Raw genomic sequence first — 21,474 nt, 5'->3', positions numbered from 1 at the left:
GTCCACACAGTGGCTTGCTGAAATGAAAGGTTCCAGGGCTTGTATGGTGGCCAAAATAGGTGAGGCTGTCGCTAGGAGCTATCTGTGGTCAGCGAGACCTTGGATAGGCGAGCTAGAGGGCTCATAACCTGTCGGGAACTCGGAGGTGGACGATCGCCATGAGAAGCCTTCTGATTTTCTATCTAGAAGGGCGATCGGTGGAAAGTCAGTGGTGCGGAGAGCACGTGACCGCCAGCTGATGCCTGAGGCTATCTCAACATATATTAAGCGTAGATCCAGAGTGTCAGATCTTACCCAGAATATGGAAACAGCCTATGCAACCCCGTCTCCCTCTCCACGTCCCTGGCCCTCACCATCCTTGGACTCCTCAAAGCCAGATCTGAGCTTATAGTTCTTGACAAACAAAACACAAATAAACGCCAACCCAGCAGACACTACCGCGAGACCGAACGTAGCATGCAGAGCATGCATATAAGCCTCTCTATCGCCATCAAAATCACTCCCATCCCCAGACGGCCGACCAAGGGAGATACGAAATACCACCCCCGACAAAGAAACACCCAGATTCTGCCCGATCGATCGAAACGCAAGGAAACCAGACGTAGCTGTTGCTTGTTTTGCGTAGGGGACCGCACTGAGAAGGGCTAGCAAGGTGACTGTTATCATGCCGCCGGAGCCAGCACCATTCAAAAAGAGGTAGAGCTCGGGGAGAACAGAAACTGAAGAAGCATCTGCGTGGGCGGTATAGACGGTTTGGGTTATCCAAGTAAGCCCCGTGGCGCCCAAGGCAAGAAGGCAAAGCAGAAGGAGCTTGAACTCGCCGTATGATCCCCGTTTTCGAGCAATGAGACCAACTGTGAGGGAGCCGCACGCTGCGCCGACAGACTCCGGGAGGAGCAGTACTCCGGTTTGACTGGGTGAGTGTCCGCGTAGTTGAAGGTACAATGGGACATAAAACATCATGGTGTAGTATGAGATTGACACAAAACAGACCGTGAGACAGGTGGCTAGCACTGTTCGCGAGCGGAAGATGGCCAGGGGGATGATCGGCTCTTGAGCCCAGTAAAGCTCGATGATGATGAACAACGCGAGTAATATTGCTGATACTGAAATGGCAACTTTTGCATAAAGCCCTGATGTTGACGCTGCTGGGCTATCGTGTTCCTGATTGAGATAGACGAAAAGCACAGCCAGTGATAGAACTAGGGTTATGGAGCCCGCGTAGTCGATGCGCCGTAGCTGATGGCGAAGGCTTTCACTCTTAACATTACCCTTCTGTGGCAATGTGGCAGCAACAGCAACTGCAGCAATGAGAGAGAGAGGAGCTAGCACAATGAATGCCCAGCGCCAACCCAAGGTATCATTGATCGCACCTCCAAAGACCGCACCGCAGCCAAGTCCCGCAGCATGTACCAGCGTTCCATAGCTGTGCCATAGCCCTCTAGACCGCGGTGGAATGAAGTCCGACGAGATGAAGGTCGATATTGAGCTGCAGCCACCTCCGCCGATACCTGCAATAACGCGCCCTAGAATCAGACTCTGCTGTGAGTTTGCAAGGCCGCAGAGAAGATTTCCAAGGGCGAAGACTACAGCTGCAACGAAGAAGCTGGCTTTGCGGCCGAAAATGTCGCTCAGTTTTCCGCTTAACGGTTGCGTTGCTGTCAGGGCAATGAGATAGCCAGACCCCAGCCACGATATTATTGTCAGGGATTGGAACTCAGTCGCGATGGTCGAGGAGAGGGTTGCAGTTATTGTGCTGTCTGATACAGTCAAGGTGGGACTCGAGGATTTGAGTGGAGGTCGCTTACCTGCAGCAGCAGTGAAAGATGCAATCCAAGTCGAGACTATCCCCAAGACCACGGATTTACTCAATACTCGGGTCTCGAGAGGGCGAAGCAGGGGGGTTTCTTCCGACAACATGATTGCGCTCTCATATCTCCAAGGCAAATGTAACTATAAGCAGAAGACAGAGCAAAAAAAGGGAACTGGCTCCTGAATAAAATGGTAAGCGCCCAACTTATATCGAGGTCCTGGCAATTCTTACTTTTGGTCTTCAAACCGTGCAACAATGATCTGCCCGCATCCCTGCATTCCCGAGAGGTGAACCACTTGCATACCTATGCAAGGTGATGCACGAAGGAAGATCTGCACGATGAGCAAAGACACCGGCTGTCCAGAGAAGCAAGATTGGCCTCCTGTCAGAGTCAGAGCAGGTTCCAGCTGAAGATTCGACCTGGAATAGGTTGGAGCACCACACTGCTGGGCCCGATTAGAATGTGGCATCTGCATTGCATTAGATAGTGCGTGCCCATACTCAGCTGAAAGTAAGATCTGGATCTGGGTTGATTTCCAGCTAGTTGTGCTGATCCGATAATTCTCTATTGAGTCCCACTGACCATAGTCTGAATAAGCCAGTTGAAGCTTTTCGACATCGGTCAGTCGCGCCTTCCCTGTGAATTCGAATAAGAGTACCTTCCTATATTGTTATGTGACTACAAAACCTATTTGGAAGGATGGATCCTCTTTCCCATCTCAAGGGAGAAAAGAGCGATCGACTGCTACCGCTGACTATTAAGGAAGGTGCCACTGGTTAGGTACCTAGGTAAGTGAGGTTGGCAGAAAGAAAGATTACAGTACTCTGCAGTCGTACTTGTTCTCCTAGTCTTGTCACCGCTTTAATTTCAGATTTAGGTAGGCTGGATGAAGTGAAGTGACTTGATAGTTAACCGTCTCTTTCCAATTATTTGTTGCGGTGAGTGCAAATCAACTTGTCATCCAGCTGCTTAGTACCTTATTCCCTAGCCCTACCTGCTACAGGGGAGTCACCTCCACCCATCTAATCAAGCAATTCATGCTATAGGAATCAGATCCAAATTCTGGAAACAAGAACTATCAAATTCCAGCGCCATAATCCCTAGCTAAAAAGGGAAATAAGGCAGGCCAACGCCGGCATGCTCATTATGCATGCCCCAATATATCATTGCTAACGACTCTGCACCGTCTGTGTCCACGAGCCCTCCCCATCCAGTCTCTTTTTCCTTCTCTTGCTCTCTCTTTTTCCTTCTCTTGCTCTCTCTTTTTGCCCTTATCTTCCTCACTCCCAGCATAAGTCAAATGACGCACCGGACTCCGGCTCGACTTCGATTTCGACTCGGATTTGGGTTCGGATCCATCCTCCTGGCCCTTTCTCTATCCCTCTGTCTCTGATCCCGCAGCCTCGCCGCGAATTTCTCCCTACATCTTTGGTGACTGGTGATATCCTTTGTACGACCGCAAAAACTGCAAATCCACATCCCATCCAGTTCAAAATCCATCTGCGTCGTCGTCGGCGCTGTTCGAGATTTTAAATCAAGTCTCGCAGCCGCGTTCCGGTTTTCGATCGCGCGCGATAGCCTCTTCACGGAGTTTCCAAGCAGTAGAAGGTCTGTTCGCATCTGCCGTCTGAGAATGGCGATTTCGCGCTCTAGCTCTGGAAGGGGTCGAAGTAGTGAATTTTGTGAGTAAGTATAGATTGTCGGGTCAGGTCTGGCGGGTGCAAGAGTGGAGGGTGGTGTTGGGTCGTGCTCTGTTGAGCTGGAGTTAGAGCTGGATGTTTTGTTTCCGGTAGTCAAGTCGATATAGCCTATGTTTGCGCGCGAGCTTATGGGCTCTTGTTCTTGGTCTTGGTTTGCTGGGGGTTCTTCGGCTTGAGTTGGTGGTGCCTCTGTTCGACTGTGTCGGTATCCCCTTGCCTCTGCGATTTGGTTCAGGCGTCTGGTTTGATCCAATTGTTCGTGGGGGTCGGGTTGGATGTAAGATAGGAAGCAAGACCGGCGCCGATGCTGGTCCAAAGGGTAGATACTCATTCGTTGAGACATTTTGTGCCTCTAGGCAAAGCTCTGGAGCGATATTGTTGGGTTAGGTCCCGGGTGTAGAGTTGTTCGCAAGGGTGAGAGAGAGAAAGAGGAGGGGTCGAGAGAGATGGAGTCATGGTCTGACTCCGGACTATATTCCCGCGCCATCACAATGCTCGAATGACTTAAGTTAGACTTTCAAGACCGCGTAATATAGGATGTAAGACGCTTCCTGTATTGAGGAGTGGGCCATAGGCGTTATCTGCCCCTCAGTACAACTGATTGTATGACCATCACGAGGGAGCTATCAGCTGCTTCCAGTAGCACGTTTGCGTTAGGTGATATGGCACAGGGTATCTGCCAGTATTCTGATATTATGTTCTCGATTTCCTTCAGAGATCTCACTGTTGAGAAACTTAGAGCGGCACATAGTAAGAGAGGGCGGTTGAGAGAGTTGGCCGATAGGGTCTCCCCCATGTTTCTAGGCTGGTATCTTGTGCCGCCCATCTACATTGTAGTGCCATACAATGAAGACAACGTCCCTTGATGGGCTTGGAATCTAGGAACAACATAGAGCGATTCTGCGAGTAATAAGTCCACACTGGCGGTTCTATCTAATTTACATGCCTGCCCCCATGACAATTCGCTCCCAATTCTCCGCCCAGGGTCAGGAAAATGAAACGTAATGGAATAGTTCGAACCAAGGTCACAACCACTACAATCACCCTTATATGGCCCATTAGCAATATCAAGTGATATCCCACCTCTTCCATCTCTATACCTTCCCATCCCCAAACTCCCTTCCTCGCCAAGAACCTCCACACCCATACCCCCTAGCAACCCCCCCAGAATCATTGACTCCTCACCCAGCACACCTATCAGCCTCCTTGCCCTAACAATAATCTTCCCAGCCTCATCCAAAGCCCTCTTCATCCTCTTTCGTTCCTTCCTCCTCTCGCTCTCTCGCTCTTGTGTCCTTTCTTCCTCCCTGGCTCTCAGGGCATTGATTTCAGCGCGCAGTTCACACGTCTGACGTTCTACGTATTCGAGCATTGTTTGGTGAAATGAGGAGTGCAGGTCTTGCAGGAAGGATTTGAGGGACGAGGGGTCCATTTCGGCGTTGCCATTGACGTTGGCGTCGGTGTTTAAGGACGGGGATGAGTTGATGTGCGAGTTGGAACCGGTGTTGGTGTCTGTGTCTGGGGTGTTACTTGTGGAGAGATTCTCTGTGAGGGAGACAGGATGGGATTTCGTTTGACTTGGAAGTTGGCTGTGGGACGGATTTTGAGCCTGAGGGCCCGATTGAGGATTATGCAGCCGAGGCATCTTGATATGATGTGATAGTAGTATCGATATAAGCGGTTCTCAAAAACCAAAAAGAGGTGAGCGAACGAACAAGGCGCCCAGATTCCTCTCCCCAGAGCGAGTAAGATAAAACTCACTAGCAAACCAGTCACGCCCTGCACTCCCAAAGTCTCAAATCGGCGGCACTCTCAAAGGCTAAGTCAGTCAGAGACGTGGGCGGGATATACATCCGCCCCCCCCCCCCCTCTCTTTTCTTTCCATGACCCCGGTCTGTCAGAGCGGATTGGGCTTCCGCAGTCTGTCTCTTGCGGGCCGGTTACTATACAGTGGGATGCGCCTTCAATTTCCCATTCAAAGACCTATGCTTTCGTTTTCCAACCCTAATCACATGCTTGTTTTATGCCAGGTTGGGCTTAGCGTAATACAGGCACGTGGTAGCGGTAAAAACCGCGATGTACCAGACCCGTACGGCGTAGTTGGAAGTGTAAGGGGCGAGACAAAGAATCTAGACTTGTTTTGCATTCTGGCCTGTGAAATTTCGGAGGGCTTGCCAAGTGCAGTGAAACTCTGGTAACCTAGAGAATCCCAAGCCGGGCAATTTCCATTATCTGATTGAGTGGAAAGTTAGTATTGTCGCGGTCTCCGCGTACAGTTGTCGATTGTTGTTGATGCCTGGGGCACTAGGCTATCATGTGATTTGTCATGTGACCTACAACGTAAATATGAGCTTCAGAGGTGGCTTCTATTGGTGGACATGAATCGGATGACTAATCGGTATGAATTGTGATACGAATCTATGAGGTCATGTGATCACTAGCGGCGTGGCCGCTAGCTACTCCAACCCCCTGAGGCCCCTCAATAGAGAGAGAAGAAATCGTCAATACATCGTCAAGAAGAATCTATCGAAGCAATAGAATTGAGCCCTATCGTTAAAGGCATCCGCTCCTTAGTAGGCTACGTGCGTGTAGTCGATACAGACGTCATTCTGCCCCTCTCCTTCCCCTGGGCCTGTACGATTCGTTACAAATTGAAAATGAATGAAGGTCTTGCTCTTCTAACTACGGTCTGTATAGAGCTTAAATATCTGGCCGGAGGCCTCATTAGATCCCGAAAAGGTAATATCGTATCCCGTATCCTCTAGCAATAGCGTCTTTCATCCATCGATAGTGTATGTAGGTGAATGAGCGAGGCGCTGTACAATTGGCCCGCTGAGTAATCCCAAAAATGAGTTCGCCTTGGCTGACATATTGAATATCATCATTTCAAGCATATGAATGAGCCATATGTCATAAGTATCATGTTCTCAACAACCGGGTAAGCTTAAGAACTACAGATGTATCCCAGTGAGGTTGCTCTCTTGATATACGTATAACCATATAAGAGAACAGACTAAATTATTTTCCTAAAGCGAACTATATTCTATACGACATTGCAACTGACATTTGAACCACCATTGACCTAATCTTGAATATGAATTTTGCAGTAAGGTCCAGTGTTGCCCTGCGAGCCAAATTGCTAATGCCCACCAGTCTCATCCCAATGAGTGACCATATTATCCCAAGTAATGTAATCCAAAACCCTCTGCCTACTAGATACGCTTGAGCCCGACTCTAACACCTTTCCAAACATAAGCTGTAGTTTGCGCCTCGCGAAATGGCACATCATTTCAACATCGTCCACAGTCAGATCCTGCCCGTCTTTCCGAACAGCCCAAACATTTCCTATATCGCTATTCCAGTACATAGGCGCCCAGCCCCACTCGTCTTTGGAAGAATCAGTTTCCATCATTAAGAACGCAACATCAGGGTTACTGTCTGCTGTTATTCCTCCCTCCCATCCTGGTGGGTCACGGCAGAACTCGGCGTCCGGGTCTTTCCACAAACGTAAAGGCATACCGAGGCAGATAGATATCGGTGAGATAGATCCGCTGCCTAGCGAGATCTGATTTGCTCGAGTAACGTCGACGGAAACGAAGGGCTCCGACCCATGAACTTTTACTTCTCCGTGACAGCAAATTTTCACGCCGCGAACGGTTGTTAGCGCGTGGTATTGCAGGTCTGAGACGCTTTCCCTAATATGCCTGTTTCTGTAGATTACTAAGTAATCCATTAGATGTCGGAAATCGGCTAGTGTTATGTCGGCATAGTCTTCATAGTGAATCTCTTGCAGGGCGATCATGGGGCCGCAATAACGATATGGGGTGGTGGAGGCGCAGGACGCTTTCACAGAAGCCAACACACTTCTATTCATGCTTGACCCATCCTTCAAATAGGCGTCGCGATATATCAAAGAGACACAGTGTCCCTCCTTGTACTGGGCAGAATCTGTAAACCCACAACCCAAGTTTCGACATCGTATTGGGTTATGTTCAATGCGCATTATCCCTTTGTTCGGTTTGTCGGTTCCTAAATAGGGATAAGGGTCAATCTGTGTCCATCTGATGCCGTCCTCCTCATCGTATTGGCGACTACATGGTATCCATATCAAACAAGGATTGTCTTTCTCAACTGGGAAAAATATGGCCCGTTTGTGTTCAGGAGAGGGTCTATCAGGCTGGGTGGCAAACTGTTTGCAGAGAAGCCTATGTGAAGGGAAGTCACTCTTCTGGCAGTCTCTGGAGCAATAGTATGTACTTCGACACCTTGAACAACGAAGCCCTGGGCTCGTATTACACATCACGCAACAGTCTTCAAGTCCAAAATTCTCCAGCGGGCGATATCTCGATTTTGTAGTTGTGGTAATGCCTTCACTTTTTTGGTGTCATGGTTAGTTAGTTTTCAGTATTTGCCAATGGAACAAAATATAACTCACGTAATTAGCAAGTTCTTACGCCAGGTCGCCTGCTTACTCTTAAACAGCCGCACATCCTGCTCTTTCTGTTGCCATTCTCTTAGAGTTAGGTGCGAAAAGTCCGACACCATGCCGGATTGCATGACATTCACAGCGTGGCTTTTCTGTTTAGGGCGCATCAAGTCGTTGAAAAAGCCTCGAATGCGAACTACAAGGCTCTTCTCTAACCGTTCGACGGCGGTCTTTATGGTGTCTGAATTCAAGCCTGGCGGGGCCCAGGCAGGATAGCAAACACCGTGCCTTCCACGTGTGTCAATTCGACTCGGCAACGCGTTAAGGAAGGTTTCACAGAGCAAACAAGTCTTTTTACTGCATCCGAAGTAGTTTATAGTAGGTTGAGGTGCACACCCTTCGTCATAGTGCAATACTAGCTGCATCTCAGCATGCAGAGAAAATGTCTCAGCACAGGCCTTCTCAAACCTCTGGCTAAAGGGATCAAGCATCGAGATTGCGTGCTCAGGCGTGGAACCCAGTCCTAGTCGTTCCCAGGCCTTAAATATTTTAACCACGTATTTCGCATCCAGGGTTGTCTTTGACCTAGACGGAACCAGTGAGATCTTACAATTCCGGAACTGTGGCTCCCGGGCGGCTATTGATCCTAGTAATTGGCAGTCGACGAGCGGCCTGGCGATAAAGTTCAACCTGCTCCAGAGCTTCGAGCCAGCCTGCGATCCGAAGGTATCCATGAACAACTGTCGGACTTGTGTAAACTCGAGACATTTATAAGCTTGTTGGACTATTAGGGCCCTAGATCTGACGGCTTTCTTATCGGCATCAAATTGTAGTATGAGATCCGTCATGGTCGTCCAAGTTTTAATGGCAGCCTCCTGCCCAAGATATCGTTGAGAGTTCGAGTCAGAACAATCTTGGTGAATCATTCGGGTTCTCCGGAGATCTTCAATCCAATGATCTATTCGACGGGACGTGTAGTCTATCACCTTGAGCTCGAAATCTGTTGGGGAAGTCTCAGTTGCGTTCGTCCCTGTCCCAGCCATTACATCTAGTCAAGAATACTTTAAAACCCGCTACGAGGATTAGAAGCTGCCACTTACCTCCAGCACTACCAGCCAAAAAACCTTCCAACATCTTGCAATAACCCACAATCTGACTGTCAAAGCAATCGTCATCAGAAAGAAAGCCATTGTTCCTTGCAATATCCACCTCAACTCCGTCTTCTCCCTCACGCATTGCCGCTGCAGTAACCCCATCCCATCCCTTGCAGGGCGATAGCACCTGCGCAACACAGTCCAGGAATTTTCGGCGGACAGAATTTCGAGGACTCGATAGTATCACAATTTTCTCTGTCTCATAGTTACTTTCACAGTCACTTAGCTCATCCGTATCGCTGTCAGGCTCCGCATTGTTCTCAGGTTCGTGAAGCTCCTCGTGGTTTTGATTGTTTGTGAGATAGGAGAGGATATGAGCTGCCCAAACGACACGTGCAATGGATTCCTCGTGCGAGTAGATTGGCGTTCTATTCAGCCCAGTCATCGTGCGCAAAGTAGGTGACTGGTCTTGGGAAAGAAGTCATGGTTCATTGCTCGAAATTGATGATGGGCATTATGACCGGGTCGCTGCGGGGTAGTGACAGCTGAGAGTTAAATCAGAGGTGACTTACCACTTTCTGGTATTGCATAATTTTGATCAAGTCGGCTGTCCGGTATCGTATCCTTCCGTCTCGATACGAAGCCTGAAATGCGCTAGATGAGTATAAGCTTAGCGCATCTTGGCGTGTTAGGGTTCAGAAAAGGCTTCCTGTGTCTTTGGATGGGAAGCTGAAGGCGCATCCCACTGTACCTACCTAGTCTGTTTAAGCTTTCGATCCATCTCCACCGGGCCGGTCTTCGTGAGTAGATTGATTAAATGGTTAGATTTCTCGCATAAATCCTCATATTGAGACCAGTAGGTCCTGCTACTCAACACGTTGGCATACTTGAATTATTGATGAATGGGAAATACCCGATAGTCACCTCCTGTATCTAAATCGCAGATCGGAATGAAAGTTCAGAGCATGGGCGCTGCGGAGGGACGCTGGTAAGGGGTGGGACGAGACGAGGTACAAGAGTTGACTTCTGCTCCTATAGATAATCTCATCTCCAGATAGACGCCACAAAGACGTTGTCCTGAGGTCGCGAGTGCGAAGGATTTAATTCCGTTGTCCATGAAGATCCCGGAGCTGGGGCTGATAATAAAAGTAGCATCGCATCCCCACTTGGCGTCAGGCACGGCGCTATGGAAGAGCCTAACTATTTATACCGGTGATCAACAATCAGCAATTAGTCTTATCGCTGTTAGGGTGTCAAAAATCTCAAGTAGCAAATGTTTGCGGTCATTGTATTCTCCCAGAACCCTTTGGTTCATGTTCCAATAGGTAAGGTATCCGTACATGTATATCCAAACGCCGACTCAACTCCAACTGACAAGAAGAATAAGCATAAGGAAACCGTGTAGTATAGCCGTGTCCATGCAAATGCATCAGGTACAATAAGTTAAAAAGAAACAAAAGTATCCCGTCCAGGGCATCAATCCCGACCGAAATCCCCAACGTTGATAGAAGCAAGCAGCAATCACTCAGGCCGTGAGTAGACACCCGAATGAAGGGGCGTCTCGATATCGCTGGGCCGATTGTATCGCATTTCCTTCGCGTCGCGTGCCATCCATGCTAGCTGCTTCAATCTATACTCGCGCATGTAGCGGCGCTGCTCGTCGCTGAATTCCTTGGGCTCGTTGATGCCTGCGAAGTTGTTGGTTGCGAGGGAGTGGATGGCGTAGCCGAGCAGGGTTGCGACTATGCAACCGACGATGACGATGAGGATGACGACTTCTTTGGGGAGGCCCATTGTGATGAACTGTGTTTAGGTCTTGATGAGGAGGGTCGTTAAAGTAGAGGTTTGAAAGGATGCTTGGTAGTAGATTTGGTAGGTTTGTTGAGAGGACTGCAAGGGGTTTAGTTAGCAGGGTACTTTGACTAGCAAAAAGTTCAGAGCAGGATAGGACAGGTAGAGCAGCCTATCACCTACCTTGTAGAGAACGAGTGGACGACTTCAGAAAGCCCAGGTAGAGTGGTAGAGAACGAGCGTGAGAGACGGAGTGGTTGAGAACCTGGTTGCAACAATCCAGCGCAGACACACCCTCTTATACCATCCAACTCACCAATCTAAATAAAGAATGCTCATCTTCCTCAACCTCAGCTCCCCCTCCCCTCCACAGGCAAAATGAAACCTCTGCTGGCGATACATCTCTTAGGGCCCTGGGCCTGGCATATACTTCCCAAAACGTGATAGCGCTGGCCCCATTTTGGGATAGCGCAGAATTCACTGACGTCATTTGCGAGCGAACCAATCACAGCAATGAATTCCAGACAACCGTTTGAATTGATTGGGGCGCTAAAAGCAGACTTCCACCAACCAAAAGTGAATGCGAGCTGTGGAGTCTTTGCAATGCCATCCATCCAGTCCAGGCGCATGTCTGCTGTTCTTGCTGTCCACTTGCCCTAGACCTTGTCTTGCAAGAACCAGGCTGAGCTGGATAACTCTGCGTAGTGTGATTCGTGACTGGGGCCATTACCCCTGAGTATCTTCGCTTGGCGGTTGGATTTCCGGTGGTCCGTGATGTTTTGGCTCAGCGTTGTCACTTGTGCCAAATTGCCAATATAGCGCAATGTGTCCCGGCGGAAAGACAGCGTACAGTCTGAAGAACACAAAATATCATCTGCTCGACAGGCTTGCTACATCTCTGGCAGATAATGCTGAGAAATGACCATGAATTGTACACTTTGCGGGATGGCTTTCATGGACGGGAGAACCCTAACTACGTGCCCTCGGATTTCGATCGAGGTGATCAATCTGGTCAAATAGAAGGATCGAGATGCTGCCTAAGGTGGCGGGGACTTAAGACTAGGTGCTTATAAGCACGGGCCGTCCGCTACGCGCCTTCCTTGCCCGAGCCCGTTGCTCAGATCTAATCAAGGCAAGCGCGATGTGCTGGGTTAGAACGCTCTAGACTCGGTAAAATCTTCCGACAGGTCATAAATCATGTTCTATTCAGCTTCTATGCATACGCTGATATATCCATCAAAATTCATGTTCACAAAGATAACCACCACCTAGTCAAAGTAACCAGGGAACAACCAGGTGATCTTCTCTTTCGCCTCAGGGCTCCAGTTAGCCTGCGCCGTGCTGAGACCGAACTTGACCGCTCCGGCATAGTGCTTGGCCTGGACAAGTTCAGAGTTGTGCTCAGCAGCTAGCTCATCAAGAACGGCAGTGACAAAGTGCTTGGCGTTGACGGCGTTGGCCTTCATGTTGCCCATGACCATCTCGACGGTGACGTCCGCGGTCGACTCGTGCCAGCAGTCGTAGTCGGTGGACATGCAGATCATCTGGTAGGCGATTTCGGCTTCGCGGGCGAGCTTGGCTTCGGGAAGGCAGGACATGTTGATGACGGAGCCGCCCCAGGAGCGGTACAGCTTGCTCTCGGCGCGGGTGGAGAATTGAGGTCCCTCTGGACAAAGTTAGCAAATCGCTTATTGTGAAAGGTTTGAAGGCATACCCATGCAGATGAGGGTTCCGCGGTCGTGCAGCGTCACGCCTTCACCCTCCAAGCTGTGTCCGCACTTGCGCACAATCTTGGCGATGCCCTCGTCGAAGGGGTCGCCGAAGGGAACGTGGCCGACAATACCACCCTCGAAGAATGTGAAAGGGCGAATACCCTTGGTGCGGTCAATGACCTGGTCTGGGACGACAAAGTCGCGGGGCTTGATCTCCTCTTGCAGACTGCCGACGGCGGAGAAAGCAATGATTGTACGGACACCAATGGAGCGGAGAGCGGCAATGTTGGCGCGCGCGGGGACCTCATGAGGAGCAATCTGGTGGTGGGCACCGTGACGGCTGAGGAAAGCAACGGCGACGGTCTTGTCGTTGTGAGTGTGGTGGAGGATGGTGATGGGAGAGGAGGGCTTGCCCCAGGGAGTAGCGATGTCGAGGGAGGCAACCTGGTGGAAGCCGGGGAGTTCGCGAAGACCAGTTCCGCCGATGACAGCGATCGGGACGGGGTCTACTATTGTCAGTATCAAGCGTTCCTGAAGTTCATTTCAAAGGGTTGGAGAGGGGCGGGTCTTACCGGCGTAAGTGCTGGGAAGAGCGGCCATTCTTGCGGCGTATTGCTTTGGGGTTTCTATTCTTCTAAGAGGACGTCTAGCGATGGAGGAAAAAGAGCGAAGAAACGAACCCAGGGGCATAAAAGAGTAACAAAGAGCAGCGAAGGCGCAATCAGGACGAAAGAGGCTGGAGTGAAGCTGAAAATCTCGGCGGGGCTGCCCCTCTCTTATCTCCACGTGCGCCTCAGGCACCAATCAGATCATCTACTCAGGACAATCTTAACAGCTATTTGGATCTGTCATTAACTATCTAGGTACCATGACGGAGGTATATGGTTATATCAGTTACTGCTCATTCCGCTGGACGCCACTCATAGTGATGAGCACCCTTGCTGTTCGGCCCTGGGTCCTCCCCAGGTACACCAGGCAGGTTGTATCCGTGTGCACCGAAAAAGTCCATCTGGGCCTCCATGAACTTGGTCGGCAGGTTGGTTCCTCCTTCATACTTGAGATATTCCAGCGTGGCCGAGATAGCAGGAATATAGTGATCTGAATCAATCGCCGCAATGACAATTTCCTTCAGTGACTTGAATGTCCTGTGCAGTTCCTGCGCTACCTGGTCGATGTACTTCATGTTCTTGATCTTCTTGTTCTCAGACAGCACCGGCTGCAGCATGTCGGCAATACCTTCTGACCGGATGATGCATCCTGCGCGCCAGATCTGCAGACAATTGCCCAGGTCAATGTCCCATCCTTCATCTTCAGATGCGCGGGCAATGAGCTCCAATCCCTGACAGAAACTGGCCAGGAAGGTAGCATATAGTGCGAGGTGAAGATGCTCGACAAACACCTTCTGCTCCTTCATCCCCCTGATCGGTGTCGGACTAGGCACGCGCAACTGCTTCGCGACTTCAAGTCTCTCAACCCTGTTCCCACTAGCAATACGCATATAATGCGCCGTCGCCAACGTCGGCGCGGAAACATGTCTCGCCGCAGACTCCATAATCGACCACAGCGGCGTGCCCTCGGTATTATCATTGTCCTGAACAACCTTGTCAAGCACATCATCAAGGACATACCCATCCTCTCCATCCTTCGCAACACCCTCGCCATGCCCATCCCCCCTAGCCGTCTTCTTCACCCGAAGCAAATCCGCCCCGATCTCCAACAAAAAGTTATTCCGCAGCTCCCCCTCCTTATTCCAAGATTCAAAAATGTCCGCAATTTCCTCATACCCCAGTCCGCGCCCATAATGCAACAACGACCAAGCCTCCGCAACAGCAGATAACATCCCCCCCTCAATCCCATTATGCACCATCTTGACGAAATGTCCCGCACCGCGAGGCCCAACATTCGTAACACACGGCAACCCCGTCTTCGAGTCCTTGGCCGCATAGAGCTCCAGAAGCGGCATAACAAGATCCAATGCCTCTTTATCACCACCAGGACTCAAACTCGGTCCCCGTCGTGCACTCTGATACCCCCCACTCACACCAAGCCCAATCCAACTAACACCCCAACTCTTACACCGTTCCTGCCGCGCTTCCGTGCGCCTATAATTCTCGTTCCCGCCATCGAGAATGATATCGCCCTTCTTGAGATCATTCTTAATCATATCAAGCACTTTGTCAGCGGGGTCGCCGTGCGTGATACTAAATAGGAAGATCTTGCGCTCGCCTTGGCCGTCCAGGCTCTTTGTGAACTTGGAAATGTCGTAGAAGCCGGAGATATTTCCGCCATTTTTATAGTTTGCGTGCTTCGAGGATTCGAGCAGATTATCGACGTTTTCTTTAGCAACGTCCCATATGGACACGTCGAGACCGAGTTCGGAAAATGCGAATGCCATCATCGACCCCATGTTTCCGGAGCCGACAATGCCGATTCGTTTGAATCTGGAGATTGTTTCTTGCTTTGATGGCATGGTGGCTGTATTCTGCGTTGGCGTGGTTTATAAAATGTGATGTGGTGAGAATGTAAGGTTATATGTTCGGTAACGAGGAAGTATAGAAAGGTGTGTCTGAACTCAAACAAACCCAGGACACAACCAAATAAATATAATCATTCAGAAGCTTACATCATTCCACGCATCCGCATCTAATTATTCATTTATCACCGTAGAATCTCCTGTCAAGACTAATACTAAGGTTTAGCGCCAATCAACGAAGCTTAGTATGGCTCCGCAGCTTCAACCTCATACTTACATCATCCCGTGTCATCCGATCTATAAGCTCTCCACAGGTTACAAGATCAACTTTCTTATTCGGAGCTTAAGAAGTAGTTGAAACTTGATTTTGATTACAATTAAACTTACTAAACATCCTACCTTCATCTCAGCGGCCTACAAATATCACCACAACCACAACCACAACCACCACCACCACCACAATCGCTACTTCACCTCTATCCAAAATGCCCGATACAAAAATCCCCTACTCCTTCGCAACATGCTCCCTCGGCGCCCCAACAGACCCATTGCCGCAGAAACTCACGTTAATCTCCTCAGCCGGATTCACCGGAATTGAACTCGCCTTCCCCGACCTGCAGAGCCACGCCTCGTCCCTCTCCAATAAATCCATCTCCGACCACGACTTCCCTTCCCTAATTTCCGCCGCGAAAGACGTTAAGAAACTCGTCAAAGAGAATGGTCTTGAGATCGTCATGCTCCAGCCTTTCTCTAATTTCGAAGGCTGGCCTCGCGGTTCAGAAGAGTATAAAGATGCGTTCGAACGAGCGAGGGGGTGGATTGAGATTATGAGTGCTGTTGGGACGGATATGTTACAGGTTGGATCGAGCGATACACCGTTGACGAAACTATCTCCCTCTTCTGAACTAAGGGGGAACATTGTTTCGGATCTGCGTGATTTGGCGGATTTGCTGAAAGAAAAGGGGATGAGACTTGCGTACGAGAACTGGTGCTGGTCTTCTCATGCAGCTGGGTGGAAGGATGTCTGGGATATCGTGCAGGAAGTGGATCGGGATAATATCGGTTTGTGTCTCGATACATTCCAGTCCGCCGGAGGCGAATGGGGTGATCCAACTACAACCACAGGAATAATTGGGAACGTGGAAATCGGCTCATCAGGAGAAAAGGACTTGACGAAACGCTGGAAAGAATCCCTATCTGAATTAACACACACCGTCCCCAAGGAAAAGATCTATATCCTGCAAATAAGCGACGCATATATCCCCCTCTCCCCCTCATCCTCAAAATCAGCACCACTAAGTGCGGAGGTTGTTGAGGGAACAGCACCACGAGGCCGCTGGAGCCACGATTATCGACCTGTGCCTTATGATGGCGGGTACCTGCCCATTGAGGATTTCGGGAAGGCAGTGCTGGAGACGGGGTTTAGGGGGTGGTTTAGTATGGAGGTTTTTGATCAGGGGGTTGATGGGAGGGGGAAGGGGGTGGGTTTGGAGATGTTTGTTGAGAGGGCGGGGGGGAGTATGGATAAGTTTGTTGGGAAATGTTTGGCTTAGACCTTTCGACGATGGGAGTTGGGATGGGTATAGTTGAATGAAGTATGGAGTATGTTTGTACTATACTATACTATATAATGCGGTCATGACTTTTCATCAAGAGCTAACTAAAGGAAAAATACAACCGAGATTTGAAAACAATATGCAAACGCCGTATATGCAACGAATGGGGAATAGAGCTCAACATCAACATCAACCACTTAACAACCGATCTACTCATTAGAAGGGTACTGAACCTTGTACGTCGGAACAAACTCCTCCTTAATCGAGCGCAGACTAACAAAACGGCTCAACAAGTTTCCACTGCCCGCCTTGTCATTGGTACCAGAGGCACGGGCACCACCAAATGGCTGCTGTCCAACAACAGCACCGGTACTCTTGCAGTTGATGTAAAAGTTACCAGCGGCATTGCGGAGAGCCTCATTGGCGACTTCGAGAGCTTCGCGGTCCTGAGCGAAGACAGAGCCAGTAAGACCGTATTCACCGGTGCTGTCAATCTTCTGAGCGATGCGGGCGAAGTCGGTCTCTGTGTTATCGGCGTAGGTGTGGATGACTAGGACGGGGCCGAAGAGTTCGCGGGTGAGGAGGGGGTGGTCGGGGTTAGAGGTGCGGTAGACGGTAGGTGTAATGTACCAGCCCTTTGAAGAGTCGTAGGTTCCACCAGCAAGGAGCTCAAGCTCGGGGTCGGTCTTGGCTTCGTCAATGACCTTGGCCAACTTGTTGAATGAGGCTTCGTGGATGACGGGGCCGCAGAAGTTGGTAAAGTCCGAGGGGGGTCCGATCTTCAGGTTCTTCGTCTCGGTTGCGACTTGCTGCACGAATTCCTCGGCGATGCTGGCGGCGACGTACGCGCGGGACGTAGCGCTGCACTTCTGGCCCTGGAATTCGAAGGCGCCGCGGACGGTCTGAACGGCGGCGTTGCGGATATCTGCCGACTTGTGGATGAGGTGGAAGTTCTTGCCGCCTGTTTCGCCAACGATGCGTGGGTAGCTGCGGTATTTGCCCTCGGCGACACCAGTGGAGATCTGTCCGTACAGGTTGCGGAAGACGCTCGTGCTACCAGTAAAGTGTAGAGCAGCAAATTCGGGGTGATCAAGGACGGTCTTGGTGACTTCCTCGGCTTCACCAGGGACGAACTGGATGACGTTCTTGGGGAGTCCAGCCTCGAGCAGGATCTGGTGGACAAGCCAGTTGGAGGCGATGGCCGAAGGAGAGGGCTTCCAGATGACAACGTTGCCCATGAGAGCAGGGGCACCAGCAAGGTTACCGCCAATGGCAGTGAAGTTGAACGGGCTGATGGCGTAGACAAATCCCTCAAGCGGGCGGTACTCGACGCGGTTCCAGACGCCAGGCGCGTGGTGAACTGGCTGCTGAGCGTAGAGATCTTCAGCGTACTTGACACCGAAGCGGAAGAAGTCGATCAGCTCCGCGGCAGAGTCAATCTCCGCTTGCCAGGCATTCTTGCCTTGGCCATGCATGGTCAGAGCCATCACGTCATAGCGGTACTTTGTTGAAATCAGATCGGCCGCCTTGAGGAAGATGCTGGCGCGGTCTGCAAACGGAGTCTTGGACCATGTCTTGCGAGCTTCGAGAGCGGATGCGATAGCCGCTTCGACGTCTCGGGAGGAGGCGTTGGAGTAGGTGGCCACGGGGCCGTGAGAGGCGGGGTTCGATTGTGTTAATGAGGAAGCAGCATTGACCTGCTGCTGTTAGAACAAGTCAACTCTAATATAACTGTGATCGTACCTCTCTTCCAGCAATAACTAGAGGAACGCTGAGGGGAGCGCTTTGCTGTGTACGGGCGAGAGCATCTTGGAGGGCTTTGCGGTCAGGCGAGCCAGGCGCGTAGTGTTTCTGCAATTGTTAGCAGTATTCTTAAATATTTGAGAGGCTTCTCACGTTAGGCTCGTTGTCAATACGAGGAACCTTGAAAGTGGCGTAGGAAGCAGTCTTCGTTCTCGAGATGGCAGAGGTAACAGCCCTAGCCGTAGGCAGGCCGCGCGCCCTGAGAAGCAGTGACGATTTCATTTTCTTTTTCTTCCAAATTGAAGCTGTACTGGAAAAGATCACAGAAGAGAGAAAGAAGAAGAGGGGAAGAAGAGGGGATTCGGAGACAAACACGACAGCAGTTAAACAGTATGCGGGGAAGCTCCCGTGATTTAAACACCGGTTACAACCGGCGACAGGGAGTGTATCAGCCGGCCAATTGCCAGTGACCAGAAAAAAGAATATTCCATAATTCATCCATGAGTTATGCCCCGCAAGGATCACCGAGTACATACTGCATACCGGAGCCGGGGCCTTTCCGGGTGGGACACTGACCGGGCCGGATCTGTGGTGGATTGTTGGTGGTTCCGCCCCGCCACTGATTGTAGAATGTAGATATGCTTACTCCAGATTACCGATTACTATCTGATAACATCATGATACATTGCATTATTCATGACTGGGTCCTTGCGATATGCGGAGTCGGGATTTGATTGCCCACAAGGTTGGTCTGTTCGAAGGAATGCCGCCCGGGACCGGTCGACTCCTAAGTCACTTTGACTGAGTTCGCTCTACTTAGTAGCGCATGGTAGCTGACTATAAGGTATTTCTAGTCAAGTAATTTTATAGTCCAAACATATATATTCATATCTATCATATCCCATATATACCAGTATCTAAGCAATCCACCACCAGATCCTCTCCAGCCAGTTCCTTGGGTGTCTCTCCAAGTCATTCTCGCAAAGACGGTCAATCTCATCCTTGCCAGTGAAGATATCAATTTCCGACACCTTGGTCATCCACGGGGTCCGATACCAGACCTTGTGACCGACGTAGAGGACAATAAAGATGGCAATAACAATGTATGAGACAAGGAAGTCGGTGGCATTGAAGCTGCCGGGGAAGAACACGGCGTATCCGTTTGTGATGGTGAGGATCGAAATGACGAACATCACGTAGTATGTGCCCCAGGGCTGTAGAGGAGTCTTGAAGGGGAGGCTGTCGAGCATGCCGTGGAATTGAAGGGCCTTGCGGAAGCGCTGTTTCAGTTAGCATTCATTCGGCAAGTTGAAGGATAAAAAGACATACAAGGTAAGCAAGTCCGATGAGAACCCAGTTGATGAAGCCACCAACTGTGGTCAAGTTGGTAAACCAGTAGAAGACTGTCTGTCCGGAACTGGACAAGTTGAGGAAGGAGAGCAATCCAATAGACCAGGTCGCGATGACAGCCACCCAAGGAACACCGTTCTTGTTGCACTTGGCAAATATCTTAGGAGCCTGTCCCTCCGAAGCGAGAGAGCACAGTGTTCTCGAGCCAGCGAAACACCATGCGTTACCGGACGACCAGGCGGAGATGAGAATAGCGGCGTTGACCACGTGGTTCAAACCTCCAATTCCAGCGTTGGAGATGGCAACGACGAAGGGACTAGCACCACCGCCAGATTCTCCGGCCTCGACTCCAGCAACAAGGGTTTTGTCGTTAGAAGCCACAGTGACGCCAATAACCAAGCTTCCAAGGATGTAGAAAGTGAAGACACGGTAGATGAAACGCTTGGTGGCCTTTGGAATGTTCCGACGGGGCGCCTCGACCTCTCCGGCAGCGGTGGTGATCAGTTCGGGCGAGAAGATGAAGGAAAAGCCGGATTTGATGAAAGCTGTCCAGAAAGCTAGGAATTTTCCTGTATCACCATCGACTAGGTGTGATTTAAAGGCACCTGGGTCCTGCCAGAAGCGGAATCCTAAGCGGTCGTGGTTCGGTCCTCCACCGAAGAACAAAACGACGCCGAGGATGATCAAGCCAATGATGGCCAGGATCTTCAACGCAGCGAACCAGAACTCGGACTCTCCGTACCACGAGACTGCGAAAACGTTGAGGGCAAGGATGACTGTCTATGTTAGCGATATTTTTGGGAGGAACGGCAGGTACATACCAACAAGAACGATGGCGATCCAGACACCAACACTGACAGGAGGGTTCCAGTATTCGATGATGAGTCCGGCAGCGGTGACCTGAGATGTTAGTCTCTTGAATGGGAGGGTCACTTTTAAGTACTCACCTCTGAAGCCAACAGCATGGCAAACGAATACCAGTAGTTGTATCCCGCAGCAAAACCAATACTGGGCTCAGTAAACCGTCCGATGAGGTACGGCACCGAGACACCACGAATAGGCAGATACGTAGTCATCTCACCGAGAACATTCATGACAAACCACACAATCGACGCCATAACGATATAACTCATCAACAGCGGCGCCGGACCGCAAGTCGTCAAGACCGTCGAAGTCCCCACGAACAAACCCGTTCCAATACAACCACCAATAGCCAAAAGCTGCAACTGCCTCGACGACAAACCACGCTTGGTGTGAACGGTCTCCTCCATCTCGCCCACCATGGTCTTGGGCTCATACCCGTAGTCATCCTGGACAGGCTCAGCCCGACCTTCCTCCATGCTCTTGACCGAGTGGCGAGTCATTGTGTGTTCTGCCTGGTCAGAAGTAGCAGGACAGTGCAGTATGGACTCTATGGAGGGGAGACAGCAGCGGAGTGTTATAAAAACTGACACAGGCGCGGCAGACCCCAGATTGCTGAGTCAACGGCTTATCATTTCCACCACGAGATAAAATTTACTCACAGTTTGGTTGTGTGGGCGATTAACCCTATTGGCTCTGAGGCGGTAATGTGGGCAGGCCCGTCCAGGGGTGATCTGTGGGGTTTGCCCAAGGTGTCCATTTCGGGCAATTGATGGGAGAAGAGGCAGTATCTACGATAGGCGTATCCTCGGCGAAATTGCAGTGAGTTTATGCTGACGCTGATATCTGTGCCTGTGCCTGTGCCTGGTGTGCTTCGGAGATAGATACCCCAGTAAGGTGCGTCAATTATCCCTCATGTCGCAATCTCAGCCGTTTCATAGTACCTGTGGCGAC

At 50.4% G+C, this 21,474-nt stretch overlaps 7 protein-coding genes across 7 annotated transcripts; 1 reads left to right on the top strand and 6 right to left on the bottom strand.

Annotated features, from left to right (window-relative positions):
* Positions 1-312: 312 nt before the first annotated feature.
* On the bottom strand, positions 313-1,920 carry BDV14DRAFT_210748 (major facilitator superfamily domain-containing protein; the record flags this gene model as incomplete). Its single annotated transcript, XM_073775957.1, has 2 exons — positions 313-1,760; positions 1,809-1,920. 2 exons carry the CDS (start codon positions 1,918-1,920, stop codon positions 313-315), a joined length of 1,560 nt encoding a protein of 519 aa, XP_073625131.1.
* Positions 1,921-6,558: 4,638 nt separating this feature from the next.
* Positions 6,559-9,563, bottom strand: BDV14DRAFT_179123 (uncharacterized protein). The gene is made up of 3 exons (XM_073769699.1): positions 9,041-9,563; positions 7,950-8,970; positions 6,559-7,887 (listed from the first exon to the last, which is right to left on the bottom strand). Exons 1-3 carry the CDS (start codon positions 9,477-9,479, stop codon positions 6,654-6,656), a joined length of 2,694 nt encoding a protein of 897 aa, XP_073625130.1. The 5' UTR covers positions 9,480-9,563; the 3' UTR covers positions 6,559-6,653.
* Positions 9,564-10,361: 798 nt separating this feature from the next.
* On the bottom strand, positions 10,362-10,828 carry BDV14DRAFT_210746 (uncharacterized protein; the record flags this gene model as incomplete). Its single annotated transcript, XM_073775956.1, has 1 exon — positions 10,362-10,828. The coding sequence occupies one exon, from the start codon at positions 10,826-10,828 to the stop codon at positions 10,556-10,558; it is 273 nt and encodes a 90-aa protein (XP_073625129.1). The 3' UTR covers positions 10,362-10,555.
* A 1,265-nt stretch (positions 10,829-12,093) lies between these two features.
* Positions 12,094-15,007, bottom strand: BDV14DRAFT_191826 (6-phosphogluconate dehydrogenase, decarboxylating; the record flags this gene model as incomplete). The annotated part of the gene is made up of 3 exons (XM_073771542.1): positions 12,094-12,491; positions 12,540-13,043; positions 13,474-15,007. The coding sequence occupies 3 exons, from the start codon at positions 15,005-15,007 to the stop codon at positions 12,094-12,096; spliced, it is 2,436 nt and encodes an 811-aa protein (XP_073625128.1).
* Positions 15,008-15,357: 350 nt separating this feature from the next.
* Positions 15,358-16,669, top strand: BDV14DRAFT_111978 (sugar phosphate isomerase/epimerase family protein). Its single transcript, XM_073765704.1, has one exon. The coding sequence runs from the start codon at positions 15,496-15,498 to the stop codon at positions 16,561-16,563; it is 1,068 nt and encodes a 355-aa protein (XP_073625127.1). The 5' UTR covers positions 15,358-15,495; the 3' UTR covers positions 16,564-16,669.
* On the bottom strand, positions 16,505-18,674 carry prnC (delta-1-pyrroline-5-carboxylate dehydrogenase prnC). Its single transcript, XM_073769698.1, has 3 exons — positions 18,463-18,674; positions 18,310-18,417; positions 16,505-18,263 (listed from the first exon to the last, which is right to left on the bottom strand). Exons 1-3 carry the CDS (start codon positions 18,589-18,591, stop codon positions 16,776-16,778), a joined length of 1,725 nt encoding a protein of 574 aa, XP_073625126.1. The 5' UTR covers positions 18,592-18,674; the 3' UTR covers positions 16,505-16,775.
* Positions 18,675-19,171: 497 nt separating this feature from the next.
* BDV14DRAFT_179116 (proline-specific permease) lies at positions 19,172-21,178 on the bottom strand. Its single transcript, XM_073769697.1, has 4 exons — positions 20,607-21,178; positions 20,481-20,559; positions 19,639-20,435; positions 19,172-19,589 (listed from the first exon to the last, which is right to left on the bottom strand). The coding sequence occupies exons 1-4, from the start codon at positions 21,021-21,023 to the stop codon at positions 19,227-19,229; spliced, it is 1,656 nt and encodes a 551-aa protein (XP_073625125.1). The 5' UTR covers positions 21,024-21,178; the 3' UTR covers positions 19,172-19,226.
* Positions 21,179-21,474: the final 296 nt, after the last annotated feature.

This window comes from Aspergillus stella-maris (genome assembly GCF_047715825.1).
Source record: "Aspergillus stella-maris strain CBS 113639 unplaced genomic scaffold BDV14scaffold_55, whole genome shotgun sequence".
NCBI lineage: Eukaryota > Fungi > Ascomycota > Eurotiomycetes > Eurotiales > Aspergillaceae > Aspergillus > Aspergillus stella-maris.
Note: the sequence above shows the minus strand (reverse complement) of the source record. Positions and strands in the feature narration are given on the sequence as shown.

Coding starts and splice junctions, on each gene's coding strand:
- BDV14DRAFT_179123 (XM_073769699.1), bottom strand. CDS start 9,479: ATGACTGGGCTGAATAGAACGCCAATCTACTCGCACGAGGAATCCATT. Junction 8,971..9,040: donor TTTGGCTGGTAGTGCTGGAG/GTAAGTGGCAGC, acceptor TGGCTGGGACAG/GGACGAACGCAACTGAGACT. Junction 7,888..7,949: donor CGTAAGAACTTGCTAATTAC/GTGAGTTATATT, acceptor ACACCAAAAAAG/TGAAGGCATTACCACAACTA.
- BDV14DRAFT_111978 (XM_073765704.1), top strand. CDS start 15,496: ATGCCCGATACAAAAATCCCCTACTCCTTCGCAACATGCTCCCTCGGC.
- prnC (XM_073769698.1), bottom strand. CDS start 18,591: ATGAAATCGTCACTGCTTCTCAGGGCGCGCGGCCTGCCTACGGCTAGG. Junction 18,418..18,462: donor GTATTGACAACGAGCCTAAC/GTGAGAAGCCTC, acceptor TAACAATTGCAG/AAACACTACGCGCCTGGCTC. Junction 18,264..18,309: donor TAGTTATTGCTGGAAGAGAG/GTACGATCACAG, acceptor TAACAGCAGCAG/GTCAATGCTGCTTCCTCATT.
- BDV14DRAFT_179116 (XM_073769697.1), bottom strand. CDS start 21,023: ATGACTCGCCACTCGGTCAAGAGCATGGAGGAAGGTCGGGCTGAGCCT. Junction 20,560..20,606: donor CCATGCTGTTGGCTTCAGAG/GTGAGTACTTAA, acceptor CTAACATCTCAG/GTCACCGCTGCCGGACTCAT. Junction 19,590..19,638: donor TCATCGGACTTGCTTACCTT/GTATGTCTTTTT, acceptor TAACTGAAACAG/CGCTTCCGCAAGGCCCTTCA.